This window comes from Ctenopharyngodon idella, chromosome 15 (assembly GCF_019924925.1).
Source record: "Ctenopharyngodon idella isolate HZGC_01 chromosome 15, HZGC01, whole genome shotgun sequence".
NCBI lineage: Eukaryota > Metazoa > Chordata > Actinopteri > Cypriniformes > Xenocyprididae > Ctenopharyngodon > Ctenopharyngodon idella.
In genome coordinates this window covers 3,778,965-3,803,283 of record NC_067234.1, presented here as the reverse complement: position 1 = coordinate 3,803,283, position 24,319 = coordinate 3,778,965, and the positions used below count along the sequence as shown (strand labels likewise).

The window sequence follows — 24,319 nt, the reverse complement described above, 5'->3', positions numbered from 1 at the left end:
GCCATGGAGACCGCTGAACTTATGTTCGACGTACATCTCCGTTCCCTCCTTCAGGGAACGAGGGTTACCTATGTAACTGAGACGTTATTGCTGTGTGCTGTTTGATGCTTCGACTTTTAGGAACACATGAGCTTGCATTATAAAGCGTTCCCAGATATGATTTATTTTTTAAAAACCTTTGTTTGTGTTCATCTTAAGAAGGAAAGCCATATACATCTCAGATGGCATGAGGGTAAAAGATGAATAAACGGTGAGCACATTTCCGGGTGTACTGTATTTTCTTTTAATACAGAATAGCAAATGACATGGGATTCTCTCTTAAGATTCATCAGTGGAAAGAAAGAAAAAGAAGAAGAGGAACAAGACGAGGAGGTAGCCAAGCAAGAGAAATGAATAAGAAGTAACTTTAAATCTGTTTTGAAATAAGTTGTTTTTCAAATAAAGGTTTCCGAGTGATAAGATTGTTTGCGTTTTTTTTTTTTTTTATTTATTTTTTTTTTTTTTTATAATTACACTCTTAAAACAAATGTGTTGAAAACAACACAACATGTGTTATTTTTAACACATGTTCTGAGTGTGCTCAGGGACAACACATGTTGAGTTAAATTCAACACACAAAACGTGTTATAAAATGTAACACATAAATGTGCAGCTTAAGTAAACACATTGATGTGTTTTTTTGTATGTATTTAACACAACTGTGTGTTACTTAGAAATTGTTTAATATATGTTAATATAAAATTTATTACAAATGTTAGATCAATTAACAATTTGTGTACATTAATTATGAAATCTCACAGGAAACAATTAGACACTGCTCACATACTGTTTATTTGTTTTCCTTTTTAACATGGAATTAATGCACTCAAATGTTACTGACTATAAACTTGTGAAATAAGCATTTCAACACATCATACATTATAAAAAACATTCATCAAATATTATAAAACTCATATCTGTTAAGCAGTCAAATAAAACGTCAAATATGTATGAAACAGTTTCCAACATATAAAGTACCACATTTTCTGAACTTATTCTCAAGTGTACCAACATTTCATTTTCATACAGAAAAAAATACATTTAATTAACCTAAAAACTGTATTCAAAGAAATAACCATTACACAATTACTGTTTATGCATTCACCTATAGGTGATCATGTTAACAAAACAATTCATTGTCAAATCTGGTCAAAACACAATGTGTTCAACAGTTTCAACCACCAACATGTTTAAACAAAATTTTGTATTTAGGAGTTACATACTGCTGATCACAAAATTATACAATATTTAAAGGTCTGTAATCTATTAAGTCACCAGGCATCTTTGCCATGTCAAAATCTTTGGTTCTGATGACATTGAAGGAAAAAAGGTGTTCATCAAAATATTTAACTCTTAAAACTCTCAGGAACATAAGTGCACATTCTCTTTCGCTTTGGGGAATAATGTGTATAACTTCACCAAATAATGGTTCTCCCCTTTCATCTGCTTTTAAAGTCAGAACGTATCCTGTCCTGTATGTTGTCCACAAAAAAACTGATAGTATTAGCCACATGAACTGAACTGGTATAAGTGAGAGTCTGTCTTAAGTTTGTCAAGCAATTTGTCAGTTGGCATGGATACTGAAGATTGCACAGCCAGAAGAATTTGAAAAGTCTGTCTACAGCACAGGTCAGGCTTTCAACATCAAGTGGAAGGGCAAAAGAATCATTCTTTGCCACAATTACGTACTGTGCTTCACGTTCTAGAGAACCGATGGAAACCAACTGCGGCTGAGCTGACTTCAGGGACCCTTTCATGGATTCACTGAGCAAGGAGGTCACATTGGTACCAGCCTACAGAAATGAAACAATGAAAAGCATCAGAAAATGTTGCTGCATGAGAAACAATGTTGTTTATCACAAACTAACACAGTAAAAAAAAAAAAGCATACCGGCACTTGCTCTAACAGGTATGAGACTGCAGAGTTCACACAGCATTTACTGCCAGCAACACTTCTCCCAGATGCCGTGGGTGGAAGAAGATGAATGAGGATCTTCAACATAGTGTAGCACAGCTCATCTTGATGAAGCGAAGATGTAGGTCACATGCAAAAGAAGAATTTAAAACAAAATTTATTTAATCATGAATTGAACATTAAAATTCACATTTAGTTTTCTCATTTAAACTAGGTTTAGAAATGTGTGCACATGCAACAGACATTGAGGCAGAAAATCATACCATCTTGCTGATTGTCGGCTTTCTCCAGCAAGTGTTGTATGTCATTTTTCTTCTCCAAGGATGCTATTTCCTTGAGCTTTGGAATTATGCTCCCTTCCCATTTCCGGATAAAAAAAGTCTTCTTTGCCATCTGTGAGTTTGGAAAATTCAATGTCCATCTTCAATGCAAAAAAACAGAAACAAAGAAATATTAATATTACAATTATGAAATATAAGTTTGTGTAAAGTTCTCTCTTAGTTGAGCATGTCTATTACCAAGGTGGGCATGTCAAGAAATTTGGGATATTCCTTGAAGATTTCAGCAACAGTTAGGGATTGTGTTGTTATCCATCTCCTTCGGTAACTGAAGGTTTGTTCAACTGCACTCTTTATTGATGATGAATTCTCTGGTGACGGTCGCATGCTTTTTATCAGGGTCAACCACTCACTAGGCACAGTTTCATCTTGACTCGGCAAAGAAGGTTGCAGTGTACAATGACGACGTTTTAAACTGTACATCCGTTCGTTCTGTTGAAGCTTCCGTCTGATGCTCCGCAGTCTCATTTCTATAAAGCCACTGTGTGATGGCCCATCAAAAAAATGCTCCTGACATGAGTAATGCAAAAATAGAATTAAGTTGGAGTCAAATATACTTGAGCAGTTTATATTCACATTGCTAAGTAATTTATTTTATAATGTAAAAACATCCTTACATGTCCCTCATTTTCACCAAAGGGCACTTGAATCCTTAACGAGGGGAACAATGACACAATCTCCTTATCTAGTGCCAGCTTTTCTGTACCAGATGGATAGCTGAAAAAAAAAAAAAATTAAATAAAAGTTGCAGAATTGTCTCTAACACAAACATTGACAAACATAAAAATATATGACACTATATATATATATATATATATATATATAACACTTAAAGTTATACTTTAGACTGTTAAAGTTATTTATTGAATTAACCTTATTACTGTTCTATTTATAACTGTTTTATTAAATGTTTAACTTATTTAAATACAATGTCATTTAAATTTAATTTAATTTAAACAAATACACCTTACATCTTATAAACAACCACATATACTCACAATCCATGTTTCTCAACGAGGTCACTGACAGCAACTTTAACAAGAAACTTTCTAGAGGAAATAGAAAGTGTCTTTGTCTCTTCGTGTTCTCTCAGGATTGTAGGGGCTTTTTCTTCAAGCAGTGTTAGCAATCTAGTTGTGGTGCCAGTCCGAGTTACATCTGTTAAATGACACTAAGAAATGACAAAAACATTTTATTTATTTAAATGTTTACTTTGACCACTAGTAATATAGAGAGTGAAATACATTAACGTTAATGGTTTACCTGTAATGGTTGAACACTTCCTTCTAATAAATCCTGGGTGTTGCTTGCAATATAATGTATTTGAAATTTGTCAAGCTCCCGCACTCCTGCATTCACATCAGTGTCAATGAATTCTTGAAAATCTGTGTCAAATCTCAGTATTCGATCAAGAGATACTTGTTGAGACAGCTCAGTTTTGGCTGAGGCTATCAGTTCTCCGACACTTCCAACTGTGAATAGTTTTCTCCATATTTCCTTTACGTCTATGAAGACAGTTGCAAGCACTCTGTGTAAAATTGTTAAAGTAACTGTAATTTGTTCCTCGACATCCATCTAAATAAAAGAAAAAAAAAAGTATCCATATATACACCGCACAATGAGAAAACTAAGTGTGTAACAATAAAAATGTACATTTTAAATAGTCAGTGACTCGTCAGGCAACGTAGCACAAAATGGCGCGCAAGGTTGATTACGGTGTTTGCGTTGTTGAATATGAAACGTTCCAACTTGGGTAAATTTGGTTTTATATTCGCACATTCGGACTTCTGCGTTTAAGAACGTTCTAATAATGTGCAATAAAGTTAATGTTTGCAAATTCTGAACAGCGACATGATATTTACAACCAACGATTGTAACCCTACAACATTTTTCACAATCGATCAAAATGGGCAAGTATTATTTTAATGGCATACTTACTTGCGAACGTCCACTGAATGTCCAATGTAGTGTACAAAGTTATTGTAGCCTATGCGGAAGTCCGAATGTGCGAATATAAAACCAAATTTACCCAAGTAACATTCCATAGTAATTGTAAAGTGTAAATGAGTTCATACTCAACGTTCAATGCAAATATGTCTTTCACTTAATATGTATTATTAACAATTCTGCCAACACAGCTTTACAAAAGCCGCGCAAAATGCACTAACGTTAGCTAGCGGGCCTATAGACGACATTTAGTTAACAGGCGAGCCGTGTATTTGAATTGGGGTACGAAACATGGAGACAACATAATAAAAAATACAACAACAACTTCTTGGACAGCTAACACAAAACAATCTTAAGCAAGATGGGGAAAAAAGTTACTATTATAGAAGTATTTTAATTATTTTCACTCACCTGAGGCAGAAAGCCGCATTATCTGACATGGCTGACGGAGCGACAGTTGAAAAAGAACGTCACTGCGCAGGCGCACCAGTATTTTCACCCCGCGCGCCCAAATTCTTATTTTATGTTGGCAACATGATAAACTACATAAATACAGTAGATATCGATATAAGCAAAAAAAAACAAAATAAATTTATTTATATGTACTGCTTAAATGTGTTTAACACAATCAGTTAAGCACAATATTTACACACAATGTGTCTGTAGTAACACAAAATGTGTTACGAATTGTTTAACATATATATTGTGTAAATTTTTAACACATCATTTTGTCTGTAGTAACACATAATGTGTTACGAATTGTTTAACACATATTTTGTGTAAATTTTTAACACATCATTTTTAAGAGTGTACTTACCCTGTAACTACATGAAACAAGAGTGTAACAAGCACCACTTTAATTTACGGCCCGCAATCTCATACTTACCCTGTAACTACATGAAACAAAAGCATATTTCATGTATTAAAAAAGATTGCAATCTACTTGCCTTGAAACAACTTAATCAGTGCACTTTCTCGCTAAATTTCTCCCAAACATAAGATTGTTGTCTATCATAATATTATAAGTACCCTTTAGTTCTAAAATACTTACAGTATAAATTATTTGTTATTTTCCTGGTTGTTACCCCTTTATTCCCAATACTTTACATATTGTTCCCCTATACTTACACGTACTTACTTTATAGGTACACTATAATTATCAAAAGTTACACTGTAAATTTGTTGTAATTATGCAGTACTTTCCGGGCTGTAATCTAAAGCGTTACCAAGTAAACGTTGTCATAATTGATCAGCATTAGTTCATAAGCAACTGGTTGACAAATGTGCGCTAATCATTAATTGCGAGCTGCTCTGAAGCTCTGGTGTGAGCCTGAAGAACGTGCAACAGCGCCATCTTTTGACTTTAACATGCAGCGTTCACATTTATTTAATGAAACTGAAGTTAATAAAGTTACTAATCACATTAGCCCTCTACAGCACAGCGTTGCTCTCAGGCAACGGAAAGTTTTCTTAAATTGTATGTTTAGTAAATTTTTCTTTGAATGATTACAACCAATTAGAAATGTTGAGAAAGTACCAAAGAACTGTCCAGTAAGGTGTGGGAGTCACTATCAAGCACCATTTAAAGGTGGGACATCCTGTTCTGACACATGGTCACAGGAGCACATGGTGTGAGAAGAAGGCAAGATTATTTGCTTTAATAATCTCATTTAAAATGACATGAAGTGTACATAAAAAATATGTGTGTGTGTAAGAAGGTGTAGAGAAGACTTTTGTCAGGTTTTATGAATCTTTTTTATTTTGCATGTTCTGAAATTCAGTTTTTCTTTTCGTTGCCTCAGGGCAACGTTTTCCAATAAGGAGTACTTTTTGAGGATGTTTTGGACAATACTTCACATTGACCATAATGTGTTATAAGAAGGGAAGATGCAGGGTTCCTGGGTGTGCAGGAACACCCAAAGTGATGTGAAAAAATTGTAACATACACCACTATTTCACAGCAGAGAAGAACTGCTTTTTGAAGTTTCGTACAGAGTGAAATCTTATTACATGAAATGCATTATATGGCATGACACACTACGTGATACAGACCTATGCATGCATCAAATTCAGTATATCAATGTCTTTCAAGTGTTTTTTCCCTTTTTATTTAATGGTTTCTTGACATTTTTCAGAAAAAAATTGTGATTTTGATGATAACTTTCTCTATGATGCCAAATGACCTCCACACATTTACAATAGGTGTATAGAGGGTTTTGACAATGACGATTATCAAATGATGCTTAAATCACTATACCATTTGCTTAGGTGGTTGTGGGGGGTTTCTTTTCTCATCTTTATTAGCCTGCAACATTTTATATCATCATAGGCCACTAGAGTTAAGCCATTCGGTGTGGTAGCCCAGACACACATAGTCTAGTAGGCCACTAGAGCCAAGCCTTACAGCCCAAACTTAGTTTAGTGGCACACATACACGGTTATGTAGGCACGTAGCTAATACCACATTGGTAAGTCACTAGGGACAACCCTTAAAAAAAGGGGGGGAGGCTACACACATAAGACTACACTGCGAGATGCTTCATGCGCCTTATATGCACTTCATGCCAGCCCACATGTCTAACAGCTAAATCTGCTTAGGGGAATAATGTGTAGGCAGATCTAATCTGCCAAGACCAAGCATATGGCCCATTTCACATACTCAAAACTAAAGGGCCAGGCACACATAGCTAGCATACATATGGTTCCTACAGGCTCCTTGGAGCAGCAGCAGTACATATGTTTTGGCGGTAGATCTGCTGGGGGGTGAGGGTTGAATCGTCATCTTGCCTCCTGCGTGATAGGGGATTTCCTGACATACAGTACACTTGGCTTGCATTGTTCAAATATCATGTAACTAGCTCTGTCAATTTAAAATCAATCTGAGTTATTGAAATGTATCTTCAATTTACAAATAAAGCTTCAGAGAAGGATACTTTCTACATCCTTATATCATGTGGTCATTTTGGGACTAGGTTCCTGCAATCTTCAGTTGAAAAAATAAATAAATAAATAATTGAAAACAACAGTGAGGAATCTATTCATGGAATCGATTTCATCGTTTCTAGAACCAGGAATCGGAATCTAACAGCTCTCCAAGTAGGTATAACTGCAGACCGAAGATCTCCAAAATGGGGCGAGGTCTTGTCGCGCAAAGACTTTGGCTCTGGCTTCAGCCAATTGTCATTTACTTACATTTCAAAATATAACTTTGTATATTAAACATAATTTCTAGTTAATCTAAAATAAAATATGCTATATAAGTAAATATGCCTATATAAATATATGCAATGTGAGAGCCAAGCCCACAGTTCGTGGCCAGTGGCTGTTTGGACTGGAGTTTGAACTTCCGTTCAGTGATATAATCACCCGCGAGCTCTCCCACGAGCCATCCCAGCGCAGCGTGTAGGAAAGTTTTTACTCTATCGCATTGTTCTTAGCAACGGGGGAGTCCCCAGGGCTCGAGTTTCGCAGGGTAGGAGTGGGAAGTGACGCTGGGTGCAACTAAAAAGGTCCAATTAACGGTGAGGTCTGGTTGGGGAATTAGCATATTCATAATGTCATTACGTGATTTTCATTCTGCCAAGTGTCAATAGGCTTGTTTGAGATGAGCAAAATCTGCACAGAAACGATCACCACAAGATGCATGCCAGATTAAAAAAAAAAAAAAAAAAAGTGTCAGAGTGTGGTCCGACTTGCTCTGATGTCATGGCAGGGGCGTAGCCATCATTTCGGAAGTGATGGAGACAGAAATGTAAGTTTTTATCTGACCTTTGTCTAATTGATAGATTTGATTTGATTTATTATCTCATTTCTTGTTTTAATTTGAAATCAATTTGCTTTTAATTAGAAATCAAATACACTGCTGCACAATACCCAATATCTAATATTTTTTCCCTTATATTTTATGACAATTTTATGATTGGTTTATGTCCTACAAACACTTGTGCATTAGTCCTCATGGATTTTATACAATGTAAAAAAAAAAAAAAAAAAAAGTGAGCGCTCATAATGTTTAGAATTTACGTTTTATTAAAAGTGCAGGGGACACGTCCCCCGTCCCCCCCATGGAGTTAAAATTGTGCCATAATTAAACAAACAAATCCAGCATTTTGCAAATAAACACGATATGCTTTGCAAAGGAAAACTTGACTTTCAAACAAACAAAGTGAAGTGCAAATACAAAGGTCAGTTTGAGTGAAAACACAGATTATATATAACAAGTAACAAATATATGTATTGTGTTTTACACAATGAGCCTACATCATATTTCACAAATAAATTACAAACCATCCTACAAATGGCATATATCCTTTGAACAAATACCAAATCTAGTGCATACAAACACACACCTGTCTGTTACGATTGTAAGACAGTTGCCTTTTTATGAGATCTCTCAGCTTGAATTTCTCACAAATGTGTGCAGACAGATTTTCTCACAAATGCAGTTGAGCAACTTCCTATTCCAAAACAGTAGATGGCGCTTTGCTATGGGTCAGTTTACCCTATAGGAGTTCCAGTTCAATATGTAGGCCTAGTTAATTTTTTTATTTTCCCTGACACAAAGCTGGTTAAGACAACACACTTTTACTTTTTCACGTGACTGTTCAAATGAGTCCAATTTATCGGACGTCAACGTTGTTAACTTGGTATTGTTTGTACCATAGTCTGTTAATCTGCTTGTACCAGCTTTAAAGTTTAGTTTTTTGGAAATCTGGAATGCACCTCTTTTTAATGGAAGAGCTAGGAGAATGAAGACAGTTTAACAGACATGATATCACAGCCATATCCTACATGACGAATAAAAATAACAAACACATTATTATTTCAAACGAATGAGGAAAATAAAGTGGGCTGAATACAAGCAGCTCTAAAAGTTTTTAGAATAGTTATAGAATAACCTTCTGAAGACACTCTAAGGTGTTAAATGCTCTGTTGATAATTTAAACGTTAATTACACAAATAAAATGTTCAGCATATATTGATTGAACAGTGACTGATTAGTCTATATTTATTTATTGTAGACTTTATTATTAAGTGAAGTAAACATTTTGCTGAAACATCCACAAGATATAAGAGCGCATGATTTATCCGTCGATCAGATGAGCGTGAAAGTTACTATAGCAACAGCAGAATCTGGGTGCAGTGTGTTTCAGAATCAAACAATCATTGTAAAAACAACTTTTGTTATCTCAAGATCACAAAAAAATTAAGTCGTGATCACGAGAAACAACTTTTGTTTTCTCGAGATGACGAGAAAATTAAGTCGTGATCACAAGAAAACAACTTATCTCGAGATCCAGAGAAAATAAGTCGTGATCATGAGAAAACAAGATAGAAAAAATAATAAAAATCCATGGCCATTTAGAGCTTCCTTAATTTGATTCCCTTGTCCTCTCCTTTAAAGAGTAACACACAGTTTCTGCCAATCTCATGCCAATCTCATGTTAATCTTGAGTAGTATTGCATACTTCATATCTCCGAAAAGTCTTTAGTTTTAGCATATTTATAAAAGATAGATACGGTGTACCAAGTCTTTCCAAAAAAAAAAGCCGAGCTCCTGGAGGCATGCCTGCAGTGGGCAGAGCTAAAGAGTCACGAGCGCGCACAGCTTTTGCGTAGAGATCGTCTGCAAGCTGCGACATCATTATAAATAAAAAGGGAACAAAAACGTTCGTGCTGTTTACATTATATGCACTTGCCCGCTAATTGCCAACAAAACACAGACATTTGATGCAGTTTCACTCACCACCCGCAGTCTGCAAATCCAGCGTCGAACTGGGACTTATTTACAAAGCATTCATCACCAAAACATTGGGCTACATAGATTGTTTAAGTTTTATGGTTCCATAATTTGACCCCTGAACATAAGTATATATGTTTCAAGGGTACAGACTAGCAGAAAACAGGCTCAAAAAGAAAGACTATAGTCTTTGCAATAACACAAGCAAGATGCCCTAACAGACTGAAGAAGCAGTGTGGATACCATGAAAATCTGACCCAAATAGACCCCTAAATGAAAAAGAGGAACAGAAATTTTTAAATAATGCAGTTTTACATTTATTCATTTCTAAATCAATGTTTGAAAGCCATTTGTAACCACAATCAGGTGAACCAGGAGTAAAACATTTACATCTCTAATCAAAAATGAACACTGAAGATTCTTCTCCACAGCAGCGCTAAATATAGATGTTTAAAAAACAGTAGGGGACTTTTTCAGTAAAAAAGGATAATACCCCACATATTCTGAATGCTTGAATTTGTAATTTTTAATGATAAAACAATTATTTCTGCCTTATTAGAGGCTTATTAGAGGCCCCTAAATTAGACACAAAATAATACAAGTGAAACACACTAGAAATATTAAATTGATTCTTTAGAGATGAGACAGAACATAAAACATTACCTGCTACTAGTTTTGAAAATAACATGTCAAATGTGAAATTAATTAAAGGTGCAGTAAGCAATTTCTGAGAAACACTTGATAACTGTACCTTAAACAGTTTTATTTCTTGGTTTAAAGAGTAGGAAAATAGGCACTATTCATTAAATTATTTATATCATTGTAGTATTGGATGAGTGACCACCAGACTCTCTCTCACACACACACAATCCATCCCTGTATATACCTAAAATGGTGCCTTTGGAGGGCACTGAAGTGCTAAATCATTATCAACATATATTTTTAATAAAAAATAACTCTATAAATTAGTTCCAAATGGCACTTATTTTTGAGCCCCACACTTTTCAGCGCTCCAGAGCTCTAACATTGGATAGTTTGGACAGAAATAATAGTTATTTTTGAATTAAATGCAACTCTTGAGTTCTTGTGTTTTTATATCGAACAATTAGTGGTACAGTCTTTGTTAGCTATGTCTTAAATGGATGGTCCATGCAGTTTTAAACAGTGGAGTATGAACAGAGCCCATAGTAGTCTATATGCATGTGTGCATTATCACCTTGGTGATGACATTCATTGTCAATAATTCACCTTGACAATGATCCCTTACAGTAGTGGTTCCCAAACATTTTAGAGTGGAGTACCCACTGAGGCATTTACCATCCTTCTGCGTACCAATATTTGCCCCATAAATTGACTGTCCAGTGCATTTTTATCTTTATAAATACCTTTACAACATTAATAATGTTTTAAATAAAAATAATAAAAAAATGTTCAATAGAGAAATATGCAATGATGATAAAAACATGAGATGATTCTTTTAAATACTAAAACCACCAGCAGGTGGCAGTAAGTCACTGTCTTAATGCATGAGTCATTGAGTCATTCATTCATTCAGCAACGACGCAAGTGGCTGTATTTATGAATGAATCACTGAATCAATGACTTTCACGAACGATTCGTTCAAAGTCGCAGATTCATTCATGAAACACCGCTGTGTGTTGTAGTTCCGCTGTGGCTTTCGTCAGAACTATTATTTCGTTGCAAAATAGAGCAAATACTGACAATACTGTGAAGAACATATATTAATAATAATATTACCCTTCTTGTTTTTTGAACTGTTGTATAAAATCAATGTCACATTTGCAATCGTGTGGATATTTAGATTTGCATTCTTGCTCGTGTAATATTATCAACATTAAAAACAAGAACTCACAAAAGGTATGTTTTGTATCAAAAGTTTGAATCTTAAATTGATCTCTATGCACCTTCTGTGCCAGGCTATTTTGTTTTTCATGCTAGTAAGTGCTAAATCTACAGGTAGCCTACATTGTCGATAATGGCAGTAATGTAGCGCATCAGTGTACTTCAGCTATGTTCGTTATTTGTTCTAATATGTCAGGGGAATGTTCTTAAAACACTAATCAAAGTAATATCATACCTTCTGTTCTCTTTTTAAAGAACATCAAAGAATGTGCTTGAATTGTCTCCTGATCCTTTTGAACAAGTGCGAAAAATTACGACAGCTTGTTTGAATTGGAGCTCTGGCATGAGTGACTGTGCACAGCACTGAGTTCTGATTGGTCAATTGCTGTTATTTAAAGATTGTTAATTATAATACAGAGAATTTTAAAATTTCCCAAGATGGTACCCCTCTAAGGAACCTGACTACCAGGTTGTACCTACCAAGAGTGGCCGTAACCCAGCACCTTTCTTGGGCACAATGAAGTAGGGGCTGTAAAACCCTGTCTCCATATCAGCTAGAGGGACCGGCTCAATCATGTACTTTGCCAGTAGGACATCGATCTCTGTCTGTAAAACAGGGGCATAGCAGCTCCGCACAGAGGTCAATGCCCCTGAACTTGAGGGGACACCGGGCGAACTGAATTGCATAGTCGAGTCTGATGGTACGGATAAGCCAGCAAAACAGGCTGGGGAGCACTAGCCAGGCTCCCAGACACCGTGCAAGCGGGACCACAGAACCACAGATGTACCCAGGGTGGGGCAGCGAGGTGAAACACAAGGACTCGACTCGGGAGGCACTGAGGTGGCCCGAAGTGGAGTCTGAGTGCGGACATCATCTCCCGGAGAGCAGATCCTCCCATCCCTAGGTCGTCCATCTCAGGGCCACTTGCCCTTACGCTTGCTGCCTGGTTTGGCGGGGGCCTGGACAGGCTGGGTGTTCCTCTTGCGGCTGGCCGCCTTCTGCCTAGGTGGAGGCTGCTGCTTAGGCTGAGCAGGGGCAGAGGGAGCCGCAGCCGCAGGGGGGGCACCCTCAGCAACGAGCAGGTGGAGGCGCTGCAGCCGACAACTGGGTGGAGGGGGCAGCTGGACGTCGGGGCTTAATCTCCTCCATCTGCTTCTGTGCCGCTGAAAACTGCTAGGCGAAGTTTTTGCCTGACAGACAGGGGCGTTGAGGAACCGAACTTTGTCGGACTCACGCATATCTGCCAGGTTCAGCCATAGATGCTGCTCCTGGACCACTAAGATGGACATCGCCCGACCCCGTGCAGTGACTTTCGTCGCCCGTAGGGTGAGGTCCGTCACTGTACGCAGTTCCTGCATAACTCCTGGGTCGGAACTACCCTCGTGCATTGAACGCTTTGGCCTAGTAGACCTGCAGGAGCACCATGGCATGCAGGGCAGAAGTGGCTTTTCCACAAGCTGTGTAAGCCTTGCCCACCAGAGAGGACAAGAAATTACACGCTTGGGAGGGGAGACGCAGATTACCCCGCCAAGACGTAGTGGTCTTGAGACACAGTTGCATCACCACAGACCACTCCACTGGGCGGAGCTCCACGTACCCCTTAGCCGCCCTGCCATCGAGGGTAGTGAGGGAGGAAGAGGAACCAGACCGTCTTCGGGCAGAAAAAGGTGCCGTCCATGATTTAGTCACCTCTTCATGCATCTCCGAAAAGAAAGGTACTGGGGCGGAGTGCTGAGAACCAGCTCGGGCCACCCCAAGAAACTAATCATCCAGCCACGAGTGTTCGGAACACAGTGGAGGGTTCCACTCGAGCCCAACACTCGCAGCGGTCTGGGAAAGCAGAGCAGCCATCTCTGGGTCTGACTCAGGCAACGATGCCACACCTGAAGGGGGCAGCGCAGTTGAATTTTCATCCCCTGGTCCGATCCGACTGGTACCGCACAAGGCAGATCAGCACGCCCTCTTGGAAGCTCCACTGGTTGAGTGTCATGGAGGAGTGAGGAGCCCGAGGAGGTTGACTCAGTGGGGTATTCCTCACTGTGATTCTCAGGTCACCTAGGTTATTAAACGAAGTAGGCTTCTTCTGACCTGGCCCAGAAGAAGAACTAGATTGGGGAATATACAAAGGGGCTCCAGTCTTTTCAAGATACTTTGAAAAAGATGCAGGGTCAAACCGTGTGTGCTCTTTTAGGAATTTGCTCTCTACTGGTGCTGAAGGGAAATGGCCGTGGTTACACAACAGTACAATAGTGCAAGCCTGTTGTGAACACTCACACTCTCATTAAAGATGCAGCTCTCAGCAATCTCACTGAAGGCGCACTCTCCAGCGAGCTGTGAGAACAGCTGCTTTTGCTCTCGTGAGATCGCGACCAACACTGTCAGTGCCATCACACCTGCACCAGACACGCAAAGGCTCCTTCCTAAAAAAAAAAACAGCTTGTCTTTCACCACTTTTGCAGAATAAACACAAATCAGGAACAGCACGTGTTCAGCTCTAAAGCAAAAAGCAAATATGCGACGCACCTTCTGCATTAAATACTCGCCCTGCAACGCAGAGCAGCTGTTGCAATTATCGCATGCCAATGTGCATTCTTACACTCGAAGTAGATTGGTCTCCCAAAGCGATCCCCAATTTGTCAGTCAGTTCCAACGTATGTCGAACATGACCGTCTGAAAGGGAAGCAAGGATACTTATTAGTGGAGCAGAAACAAAGCAACCTCGGCATCCTTTTTCAGGCCTTTCTGATTAGGTCTCTCCAGCGCTGGAATGCTTTTCTAACTCCTGCAGAGTTTAGCTCCAACTCCAGTTAAACACACCTGAACCAGCTAATCAAGGTCTTATTAGGCATACTAGAAATTTCCAGACAGTTGTGTTGAGGCAAATTAGAGCTAAACTCTGCAGGACAGTGGCCCTCCAGGAGCAGGTTTGGACACTCCTGCCTTTGCCTGATCATAACCCTTCTTTTTCCAGTGTTATTCCTGTGACCTTTTCTGTTTTGTAATTAGGGTTGGGTATCATTTTAATTTTAGTGATTCCGATTTCGCTTATTAAATCCGGTTCTTATCAAATCTCGGTTATGATTCCAATATTTTGTTTGGAGAGAAAAAAAAAAAACTTCAAAAAAAATATTTTTACCTTTAATTCTTGCCACATTTAGGCTATAACCAATAGGCTGTAACTGTTAACTGTGACGATTCATCAAATAATGAAATACTTTCATTAAAGGGTACATAACACACACATTTTCGGCCAATCTCATGTTAATCTTGAGTACTTATAGAGTAGTATAGCATCCTTCATATCACCGAATAGTCTTTAGTTTTATCAGATTTATAAAAGAAAGTTATGCTGTACCGAGTCTTTCCGAAAACAGCCAAGCGCCTGGAGGCGTGCCATGGGCAAAGCTAAAGACTGATGAGCATGTGCAGCTTTTGCGTAGCGAAGCTATCAATGGTCAGCTAAACAAATGTATTTAAACATTTACATTTAACCCTTTCACACGTAAGTTTAAAATATTCTGGCTGAGCCCCCAGAGTGAGTTTTTCAAGGCGACCATTATTTAGTATGCATCACATTATTGTTCCATGGTGACGCGTCATTGCTTGTTACGTGACATACCGCAGCCACAATAGCACTGTATAACTGATGATCTGCTTTTATTTCATTGTTCCTTTTTTATTCAAAATATTCACAAATTTGTTAACTATAGCATGAAAGATCTGATATTCTGATTATCAAATATGTGCAAGTGGATGTGTTTTGCTGTTTAAACACCTTTATAACGATCGCGTTAGTTGAGCTATACGCACGATGGGCGCCGCCATGTTAGTTTGTGGCGCAGTACAGAGAATCGGATCTGTTGGATTTACAACACGCAAATTCATCCATTCAGCCAGTGAACTGGGAGAAGAATAGAGTAAACTTTAAAGTGACTTACATGAATCAAATGTGTCATCTAATTATAATGGAAAGGATTGTTATTGCCGCTTCCATAAATGTATTGTTTTGTTAGTACTTACGTGTATTTAAATGTCTGAAACCTAAAATAAACATTATGTGGTTGAAAACACTGCATTTGTGATATTTGAAAAGCGCTGAGCATGTCCGTCTCTGGTTTAGTGCCAGCACATTTGAATTTGGCAGTTGATCATATGATGGATTGAACATTCTAATCACACCGGTGTGATCGTACGCGTCAAAGGGATAATGCACTTAGGTGCCGACTGCCAACAAAACGTCTCAGGTTACGTATGTAATCATGGTTCCCTGAGAACAGGGAATGGGACACTGCGTTTACTGCATATGGGGAACGTCACTCGTGAACCGGTGTCTGAAAGCAAAGTATCAAATTTCTCCAATCCTATTGGCCAGCGACAGCCTATGACGTCATTAAGATGTGGCCCAAAAGTATAAAGGAGCCGCCAGTGAAGCAGTCAGTATCTTATCGTCTGAAGGGACTGTTCAGCAGGCAGCCCCGATGCATGGCAAGGAACGCAGAGTCTCGTTCCCGTGTTCTCAGGGAACCATGGTTACATACATAACCTGAGACATTCCCTTTCGAAAGGGAACTCTACACTGCGTTTACCACATATGGAGAATGATATACCCACGCCGCCATGGTTGAGGGGAGTGCATGCCAAGAAGATGGCTAGACAAACGTCAACTAGCAGTTTCACATGAAACGCCAGAGCAACTCCACCTCGGGTCAAACAAAGGCAGACAGTGACAACAATCTCTACGGCCAACAGTCCAAGCTATAAGCCTTAAAGAGGCCTTCCACAGAAGGCCAACCAAGGCCGCTCCAAGGCTTTTGGGACCGAACCTTCCGAGGAAAGAGGGTCCCTCTAAGGGAATGTAGCCAGGGGGCCGGAAGGAACCCCAGCCAGTCACTAGAAGGGGAACACAGTCACCCCAAATGCCACCAGGGAGGCTGACCCGGTCCGATAGCAACCTAGTCTTGGCCAGCAACCTGTCTGAACACAGAGCCTCAACAACCCATTCTTCAGAGAAGATATCCAGTAAGAGTGACTGCAAAGGAGCAGTAAGCAACTCAGACCAGAGCGTAGAGACGGGCATCCAGGAGAGCAGGAGTCAGCTAAGTGCTCTTAACCCTACAAATGAGGGGAGTAAACTCTGCTCAAACCTAGGATCTACTCAGAGCCTGATTATTTGCACTGAGGAGGCTGTGCAGTCTAAAGGAACCCAACAAGGGGAGTACATTACCAGCCTGGGGGCTGATCCTTAATAGGGAGGCCTCAGAGAGGCCTTCAACCACTGACCAGCTTAGGGAGCTAAGTACTATGCAGGACAACCCTCAAAAGAGGGGAGTACAGAGCTCAACCTAACAGATAGACCGTACTGTAGGCACAAAATCACGGAGGCCCAAGAAGGGGCCTACAACATGACAACAGTTCTACACAGTGTAGAAAAATATAAATAACACAGCAGCCTTGCTAAAGGCCAACATGTGAAGCTACAAGTTTAATCTGCTTAAGTTTCAACACCCAGATGTGGGGGTGGGAAAGCTTCAAGGGCGGCCTGTTAAGGCCACACACCTCGAACAGCTAGCTAGCTGAAAGCAAAAACCCACAAACATGTAACTCGTTCAGAATGAAACTGAGTTAAACCAGCAGATAAGACTGTAGAGTTCTCACATAACAGTCCACCTAACACAATCCGACAAGCAGTGTACTCAGTAAAAGCACCTTTTACTCTTAAAGCAAGAGGAGTACAGCATACGCCATCATGTTCTGTAGGAGGCCCAAAGCGGGCCTACGACTTAGACAGACATGTAGCGTCAGCTCGTGGCAGTGTTTCAAACTCAAGGGAGCAAACACAAGAAAACCGAACCAAAGTGAGGTTAACTAGATAAACTCAACCTGAGCCAACGGCCACTCAGCAATGTACTAAGTAAAACACCTTTTACTCTTTAAGCAAGAGGAGTACAAAGACATACGCCAACGTGCTCTCAAAGGAGACCCAGAGGGGGGCCTTGTTTGTCTTCCCGGATCCTCTGCCCAGCAACATTCTCTGTGCTCAGCTGATCCTGCTTGCCTGAAATAAAGACTGTTTATATTGTACTCACTCACTTCATCTGTCTCCTTCTGTTTATGACAGTTAGCAATTGGGGAAAAAAAATTAATAAATAAAAAGGGCAAGAGAAGAAAATATAAGACATGGACAGAGGGGAAGAGAAGAGCAAAGTGTAAGAGGAAGGAGGAAAGGTAGAAGAATAATGATGGGTGTCAGAAGGATCCAGCATTCACTCCTTTTTTTTTTTCCCCTTTCATGATGCGTGACTCGTGAAATATGCTGTGACGTTGATGTAGCAAATTAGCTCAAAGGGAATTATTAATTAATTTATAGGGAATTTTGAAAGAGTCACTTATTTTATGACCAAACAAATGGATCGTCCAGCGTTCATTTGAACGGGGCGTAACTATCAGCTCTGTAGAGGATATATCCAAACTATAGTAAAAACACTATTTATTATCAAGGTAACATAGATCAGCAGTTTAAGACATTAAATTTGTAAGCACATAACACAAGACACTCATTGTTCTGATGTTAGTATTTATTTTTGATAAATGCATTAAATCAAATGCAGTGCTTCATTATGCAGTGAATACTGAACTGTTTTGCCAACATATGAGTGTGTTTAGTTTGCTGTGTTAATTGTTTTGAGAGCAACTACATTCATTTGGAGAAATGTGTCAAATTGATTTAGAAAAACTTTGTTGTTTGCAGTTTATCTATTAAAATGTACATTCCCTAAACCTACTTAAACAGAGTGACAGACAGCTGATGTTGGTTTCTTCTTTTTTGCATCTTGGGTTTGTCATGCTTTATCGAGCGCAAAATCAAGTTGTTTCAAAATAAGATGCCTCAAACACCTTACCTCAGTTAAAGTGGCAGTGGGAGGGGCTAGAGCTTGAAAAATGTTTAATTAAGAGGTATTTGTGGTATTGACTAATTTCTGCCTTAGTTAAGCAAAAGCAGATTTCGAAGAAAATAACACTTTCTTCTGTCTCTGTACTAGTATAAAAGTGAAGTATGTTTCACACTTCCTCTTTTAAAATCTTTCTTGCATAACCAAACAGTGTTCATCTTTTTTTCACAGTTTTTCACATTTTGAAATTAGTGCATGGTTTAGGCCTTTTCCATCCAGTCGACTTACTGGCAAATAAGACCGCATTAAGAAGGTAAAAATGAAAAAAAGTATATTACATCTGATTTAACAATATAAAGTGATTTTAGGATGCATTCTGTTTAACAGAAAACTTCAGGTGTCTATTTCCATAAATTTAGTCACTTGGGTAACACATCCATTCTTAAAAATGGTCTTTATTTTGAAATGTTTTTTTTATTTTACAACTTGTTTTCTTATTTCACCTAAAGGCAAACCCTGGAACATGATGGGACCTCTGATTGTTCATTTGCTTTTACAAGGTATAGTAATGTTTTGTTTCTCTTCTTCATAAAGTAGTTGATAAGGGTATACATCCTGAAAATCTGTCACAGTAGATTTTCTTTTTTTTAAATTAATTTTAAGACTTTTTAATCTGACCTCAGCAGCTTTTCTCTGGTTAGATTATTCAGTGTCTTTATTTCAGAAGATTTCTGCCTCTTGGTAATTTCACTGGTTCTAATGGTTGCACACCATAAAGTATGTTGCTATATTTCTGATCATGCATTTGTAGAGCTTTAGTATTTAGGGGAGAGCGGGGCAAAACTCAACATGGGGTTAGTTGTAACACACGTTTTAAATACGTCCACATATGCTAGCATGATGAAACGTAGTGTATTTACTAGTTGCAATATCAACAATATATAGAGAAAAAAATTGCGCCAAAATCCAGAAATCTTTGAAAGATACCACTGAACATTTATTTAACAATAGCAAAAGTAAATAAGTAAAAAGTAAGGTAATTTTTCATAAATATTTTTTGTGTTTGTGGACAAAATCTGATATGATTTTAATCTCCTATCTGTTATTTAGCAGTTTGAGTAGTTCTTATACTAACCAGCTGCGTTACAATTATACTACTAGAATTATGCTCTTCTATATAGTCACCATTATCTGTTGAGAAACGATGGGAAAGAAAGGTGAATAAAGACTGAGAGGAAGAACCTGAACATTCAGAAAATATTATTTTAAGAAATGTACAGCATTTGTACTGGTGCATCTATTTATCTCCTGTTCTGTGAGAGCTGTGAGTAGAAGGAGGGGGGTGTTTTGTTCAGCTCTGTGTTTTTCTAAATGCCTGAATATGTTTCTTCATCTGTTTGCCTGTATTGTTTTGACCTAGGCTATATAGCTGTAGTTTGCAGTGTGTTCATTGTCAAACTACAAAATTATTTAAATTAGAATTTCTAAAACATGCTATTATTGTATATGGGGGGAAAAAAAAATGTTTTATTGACAAAATATTTTAGTTTGTCATGTGTGTATATATATATTATATCAGATAAAATTTTAAGTTGTCATATGGTCACGTTACAATGTGCCCCACCTATGGGGCATGTTGTCACATTTCACTTCCATTCTTTCGAGGTAAATAAAGAAAAAAGTATACACTGTATTAATGAAACAAAGCCACATATTTGTACCAGATGTGTGAAATTAATGTGGAGCAAAAGAAGTTCTCTGAACCTTAAGTAGATTTACACAAACTGAGAAAGTCAAAAAGTGTTAGGTTGTGCCCTGCTCTCCCCTACATGAGATCAGAAAAGGATTTCTTAACCAACTTAAAGGGTTAGTTCACCCAAAAATGAAAATTCTGTCATTAATTACTCACACTTTTGTCGTTCCAAACCCGTAAGACCTTTGTTCATCTTCAGAACACAAATTAAGATATTTTTGATGAGATCCAAGAGGTTTTTTTTATCGCCCATAGAAAGCAATGTAATTATCGTCATTCAAGGTTCAGAAACAGCATAGGAGAATGACAGGAAGGAGATGAATTTGTTGAATAAAGTTGTTATTTTTGTTTTTGCACACAAAAAGTATTCTTGTCGCTTCATAACATTAAGGTTGAACCATTGCAGTCACGTGGACTATTTTAATGATGTCTTTAGTACTTTTCTGGACCTTGAATGATGGTAATTATGTTTCTTTCTATGGGGGATACAAAAACCTCTTGGATTTCATCAAAAATACCTTAATTTTTATTTAGAAGATGAATGAAGGTCTTACAGGTTTGGAGCGACATGAGGGTGAGTAATTAATGACAGAAATTTCATTTGTGGGTGAACTAACCCTTTAATTTCAAATTAAAATAATTAGAGAACTACAATGACTTTTTTACATTTAATATAGATTTTTATTTACTTCTGTGATTGAAAGTTGTAAATATGTTTATGGAAAACAACAACAAAAAAATATTTTTATAAATATTTTTTAAAAAATTCAGCTATTAATTTTCTCTAAATTTCACCTGTTGTCCAACAGGTGTTCTGCTATATGATACTTTGGCATGGAGCGTGACAATGCCGAAAGGCATACGTGGCCTCCGGGGTTCCTGTCTGGTTATACCATGTTCTTTCTCTTACTCATCATACCCACCTGAAAACCCACGTAGAGTTGTGTGGTATCAGTGGGTCTCTAAAGGTTATCCTTTAGTTTATGATCCATGGTATCCAAATGATGTCATTGATAAGTTTAGATGGAAAACGTCTTTATATGGGAACCCATCAAATTGGGATTGCAGTCTGCTGATCACAAACTTGGAACAGTCCCACGATGGAGAGAAATTATACACATGGATTGACCCTGAAAATGTTGGCTGGCGCACCTATAAATTTTATGATGTCACCTCTACAATCCATGTCGACAGTATGTAAAAACTCTTGTAATAATATTCTTTCACTGTAATATCTGTGTTTGTCCAACTGTAGTAAAATATTGTGTGGTCAATAACAATATACACAATAAAATGTTTCTTCCAAATTGACTTTCTTCTAATCAGTTTATTAAATTCAAGATAAAAGCATCGTTTAGAAAAAGCCAGCTTTTAGCTAGCATTACATTATACTATCACATTCTTATTCCTGTAAATGCTTTTTGCATTAATAACCATTCAAGCACGACAAAACACAAAAGAGAACTCAGTGGTGCGCTGTCTGTGAATCTCCTGTCTGTGTGACAGACACACACAACTCAAACGCACAGAAAGCCGCTTCAGACAGAATACACATTTTGTTGAGTATACTCGTAAGCACAGTCTTAAATTAGTTAAATAAAGTCATAACGTGAAGAGCTGTGAGAAAATGGGATGCATGTCAGATTGCCGTCATGTGTGTCAGATCATAAATGGACAACAGCCTAATCCTAAACCTCCTGCTGTGACGTCTGTCATTAAGGTTAATCAAAGAACAAAAGAAAAAGAGAAAATCACTCTACACTAAACTTTTACAATATAAAAAAAATATATTAAAAACTATAATGTTAGGTGTGATTAATTACAGACAAAAATCGATTAACAGCACTTATATATAAATGTGTGTATGTATACATAAGAGGAACTGACACTGACTTCATGCATATATACACACACACACACACACACACAAAAATTAACTTGAGATCTGTTAATTATAATTATTAATAATTTAGAGTGAAAAGTAAAGGTAGTTCTGAGAAAGGCCCTAGCTTCATTCGTTTACAGACTGCAGATCTAATGCAATACATTTGTAAGTGTCCAAATACTATGGAGCCACTGTATAGTTAAAAAAAGTGATGTGATGTACTAATTCTATGTGTCTGTGAATTATAGATCATCCAGAGCTCCCAGACATCAATATTTATGGAGGTGACAAGATAGGTGACACCATCACAGTAGCATGTTCTACTTTACACTCGTGTCCGTACAGCAAACCAAACATCATTCTGAATGGTATTGAAGGATGTGACAAAATAAACAGCAAGCATATTAAAGACGGCTTGTGGAAAATCACTCGGACATGCACAAGTGTCGTAAAGGCAGAACGCTTGACTATCATGTGTTCTGTAACACATCATGGTGGCATAACAGTGACAGCTACAAAGGTCAAAAGTGCACATTGTAAGTGAACATAAATATGAACTGCTTTGTGTGCTATTAGCAATAAGAGCATTTTAAATGTCACATCTGGACCTATTAAAAGATTTCTGTTTAATTTCAGGTGTTCATCAAAAAATAACGATTGAGCCTGAACTGACAGATTTCAAAGAGGGCGTCGCAAAGAACTTCGTTTGTTCCGTCTATCACTCCTGCCAGAAAGAGACTCCAACCATCACATGGAACTATGAGAACATGCAGGTCTTAACAGGGAGCAAAACACTTTCTGGGTTAGGTCGGATCACCTATTCCAGCATAACCTTTCTGGGTTCGAAACAAGACCATGGGAAGAAACTGATTTGCACTGCAAAATTTTCTGGAGGAAACACTGAAACCTCAGTTGTTTTACACGTACAACGTGAGTAATTTGTTAGCATCATGCATGTATGACTTGTGTTATAAGAATATTTACCATTCAAAATCTGCCTTGTAATTACTGCATAGTAAATTGTGGTTAATTAGAACAAATTATTTTATTACAAAAACTGCAAAAAAATAAAATAAAATGTTGGCAAACAAGCTAAAAAACCCAGAACTAAGTTTTTATAAGCTACCGAACCATAAAAGCCAGCATTTAAGGAGACAAAAGTGGATACAGGCAGTAAGACGTGAAGCATCAGCAGGAAGAATGGGTACATTTTGGGATCCTGACACTCAGTATGCCTCAGTAAGCCTACGCGTGCAGTAAACATTTTGTCACTGTTAAGTCAAATATCCAAATGTCAGTTTTATATATTATATTTCCTGTCGCTGATTACGTTACCCTCCAGTGGGCGTAGTTCTCATAGTAATATGACATGTCGCGCTCTGTCTCAATTGCCTGTATACACTTTTTAGTCCTTAAACGCTTGTTTTTTGGGTTGACAGCTTATAAAAACTTCTAGGTTTTTGTTTCTGTTTTTTTTTTTTTTTTTTATCTTGTTTTCTGTACACCTTGTCACATAGCAGCTTTTAGACATTGTTCTGTTTTTTGTTATAAATCAGAAATGACAAGGAGGCAGCCTCACGCAATACAAAGTCAATGGAGACAGTTGGATTGTTTTCCCCCCGGTGGGTGTGGTTTTCAGATTATGACGCGTGTTGCTCTGTCTCTATAGAAATATTGTAGAATGAGGTATCATGTTGCCATATTCAAATAAAGGTTTAAAAACATAGGCTAAGTGTCACTAATTAAACAAGTATATGTTCAGTTAATTGTTAGCATCTTACAACTTGTGAAATAATTGCCACAGGTAATAGGACATTATTTTCTTATTTATTTATTTATTTATTTATTTATTCATTCATTCATTTATTTTGCTGATTTTTCCTTTTTATTATGATAGGACAGTGAGTAAATAGGAAGTGAAGTGGTAGAGAGAAAGGGGTCCGATACC

General features: G+C 37.8%; 2 protein-coding genes and 1 long non-coding RNA gene across 25 annotated transcripts in view; 1 reads left to right on the top strand and 2 right to left on the bottom strand.

Moving 5' to 3' along the window:
- Positions 1 to 24,319, bottom strand: part of LOC127496289 (sialoadhesin-like) — a 256,687-nt gene that overhangs the window by 206,368 nt on the left and 26,000 nt on the right. The gene's annotated exons all lie outside the window — the stretch shown is intronic.
- The window catches only part of LOC127496296 (sialoadhesin-like), a 38,879-nt gene that overhangs the window by 7,039 nt on the left and 7,521 nt on the right, over positions 1 to 24,319 (top strand). For 2 of the 10 annotated variants that reach the window (XM_051864164.1, XM_051864158.1), the window contains exons 1-5: positions 18,842 to 19,046; positions 19,243 to 19,293; positions 21,296 to 21,679; positions 22,620 to 22,907; positions 23,008 to 23,301. In XM_051864164.1, coding sequence (XP_051720124.1) covers positions 19,257 to 19,293; positions 21,296 to 21,679; positions 22,620 to 22,907; positions 23,008 to 23,301 — 1,003 coding nt within the window. In that variant the 5' untranslated portion in view covers positions 18,842 to 19,046; positions 19,243 to 19,256. Of the gene's footprint in view, positions 1 to 18,835; positions 19,047 to 19,242; positions 19,294 to 21,295; positions 21,680 to 22,619; positions 22,908 to 23,007; positions 24,098 to 24,319 lie in introns of those variants that run through there. The other 8 variants (XM_051864167.1, XM_051864159.1, XM_051864160.1 and 5 more) reach the window with 8 other exon arrangements.
- Positions 462 to 2,358, bottom strand: LOC127496330 (uncharacterized). Its single transcript, XR_007925298.1, has 3 exons — positions 2,218 to 2,358; positions 1,931 to 2,058; positions 462 to 1,832 (listed from the first exon to the last, which is right to left on the bottom strand). It is a non-coding gene; the product is annotated as an uncharacterized LOC127496330 (long non-coding RNA).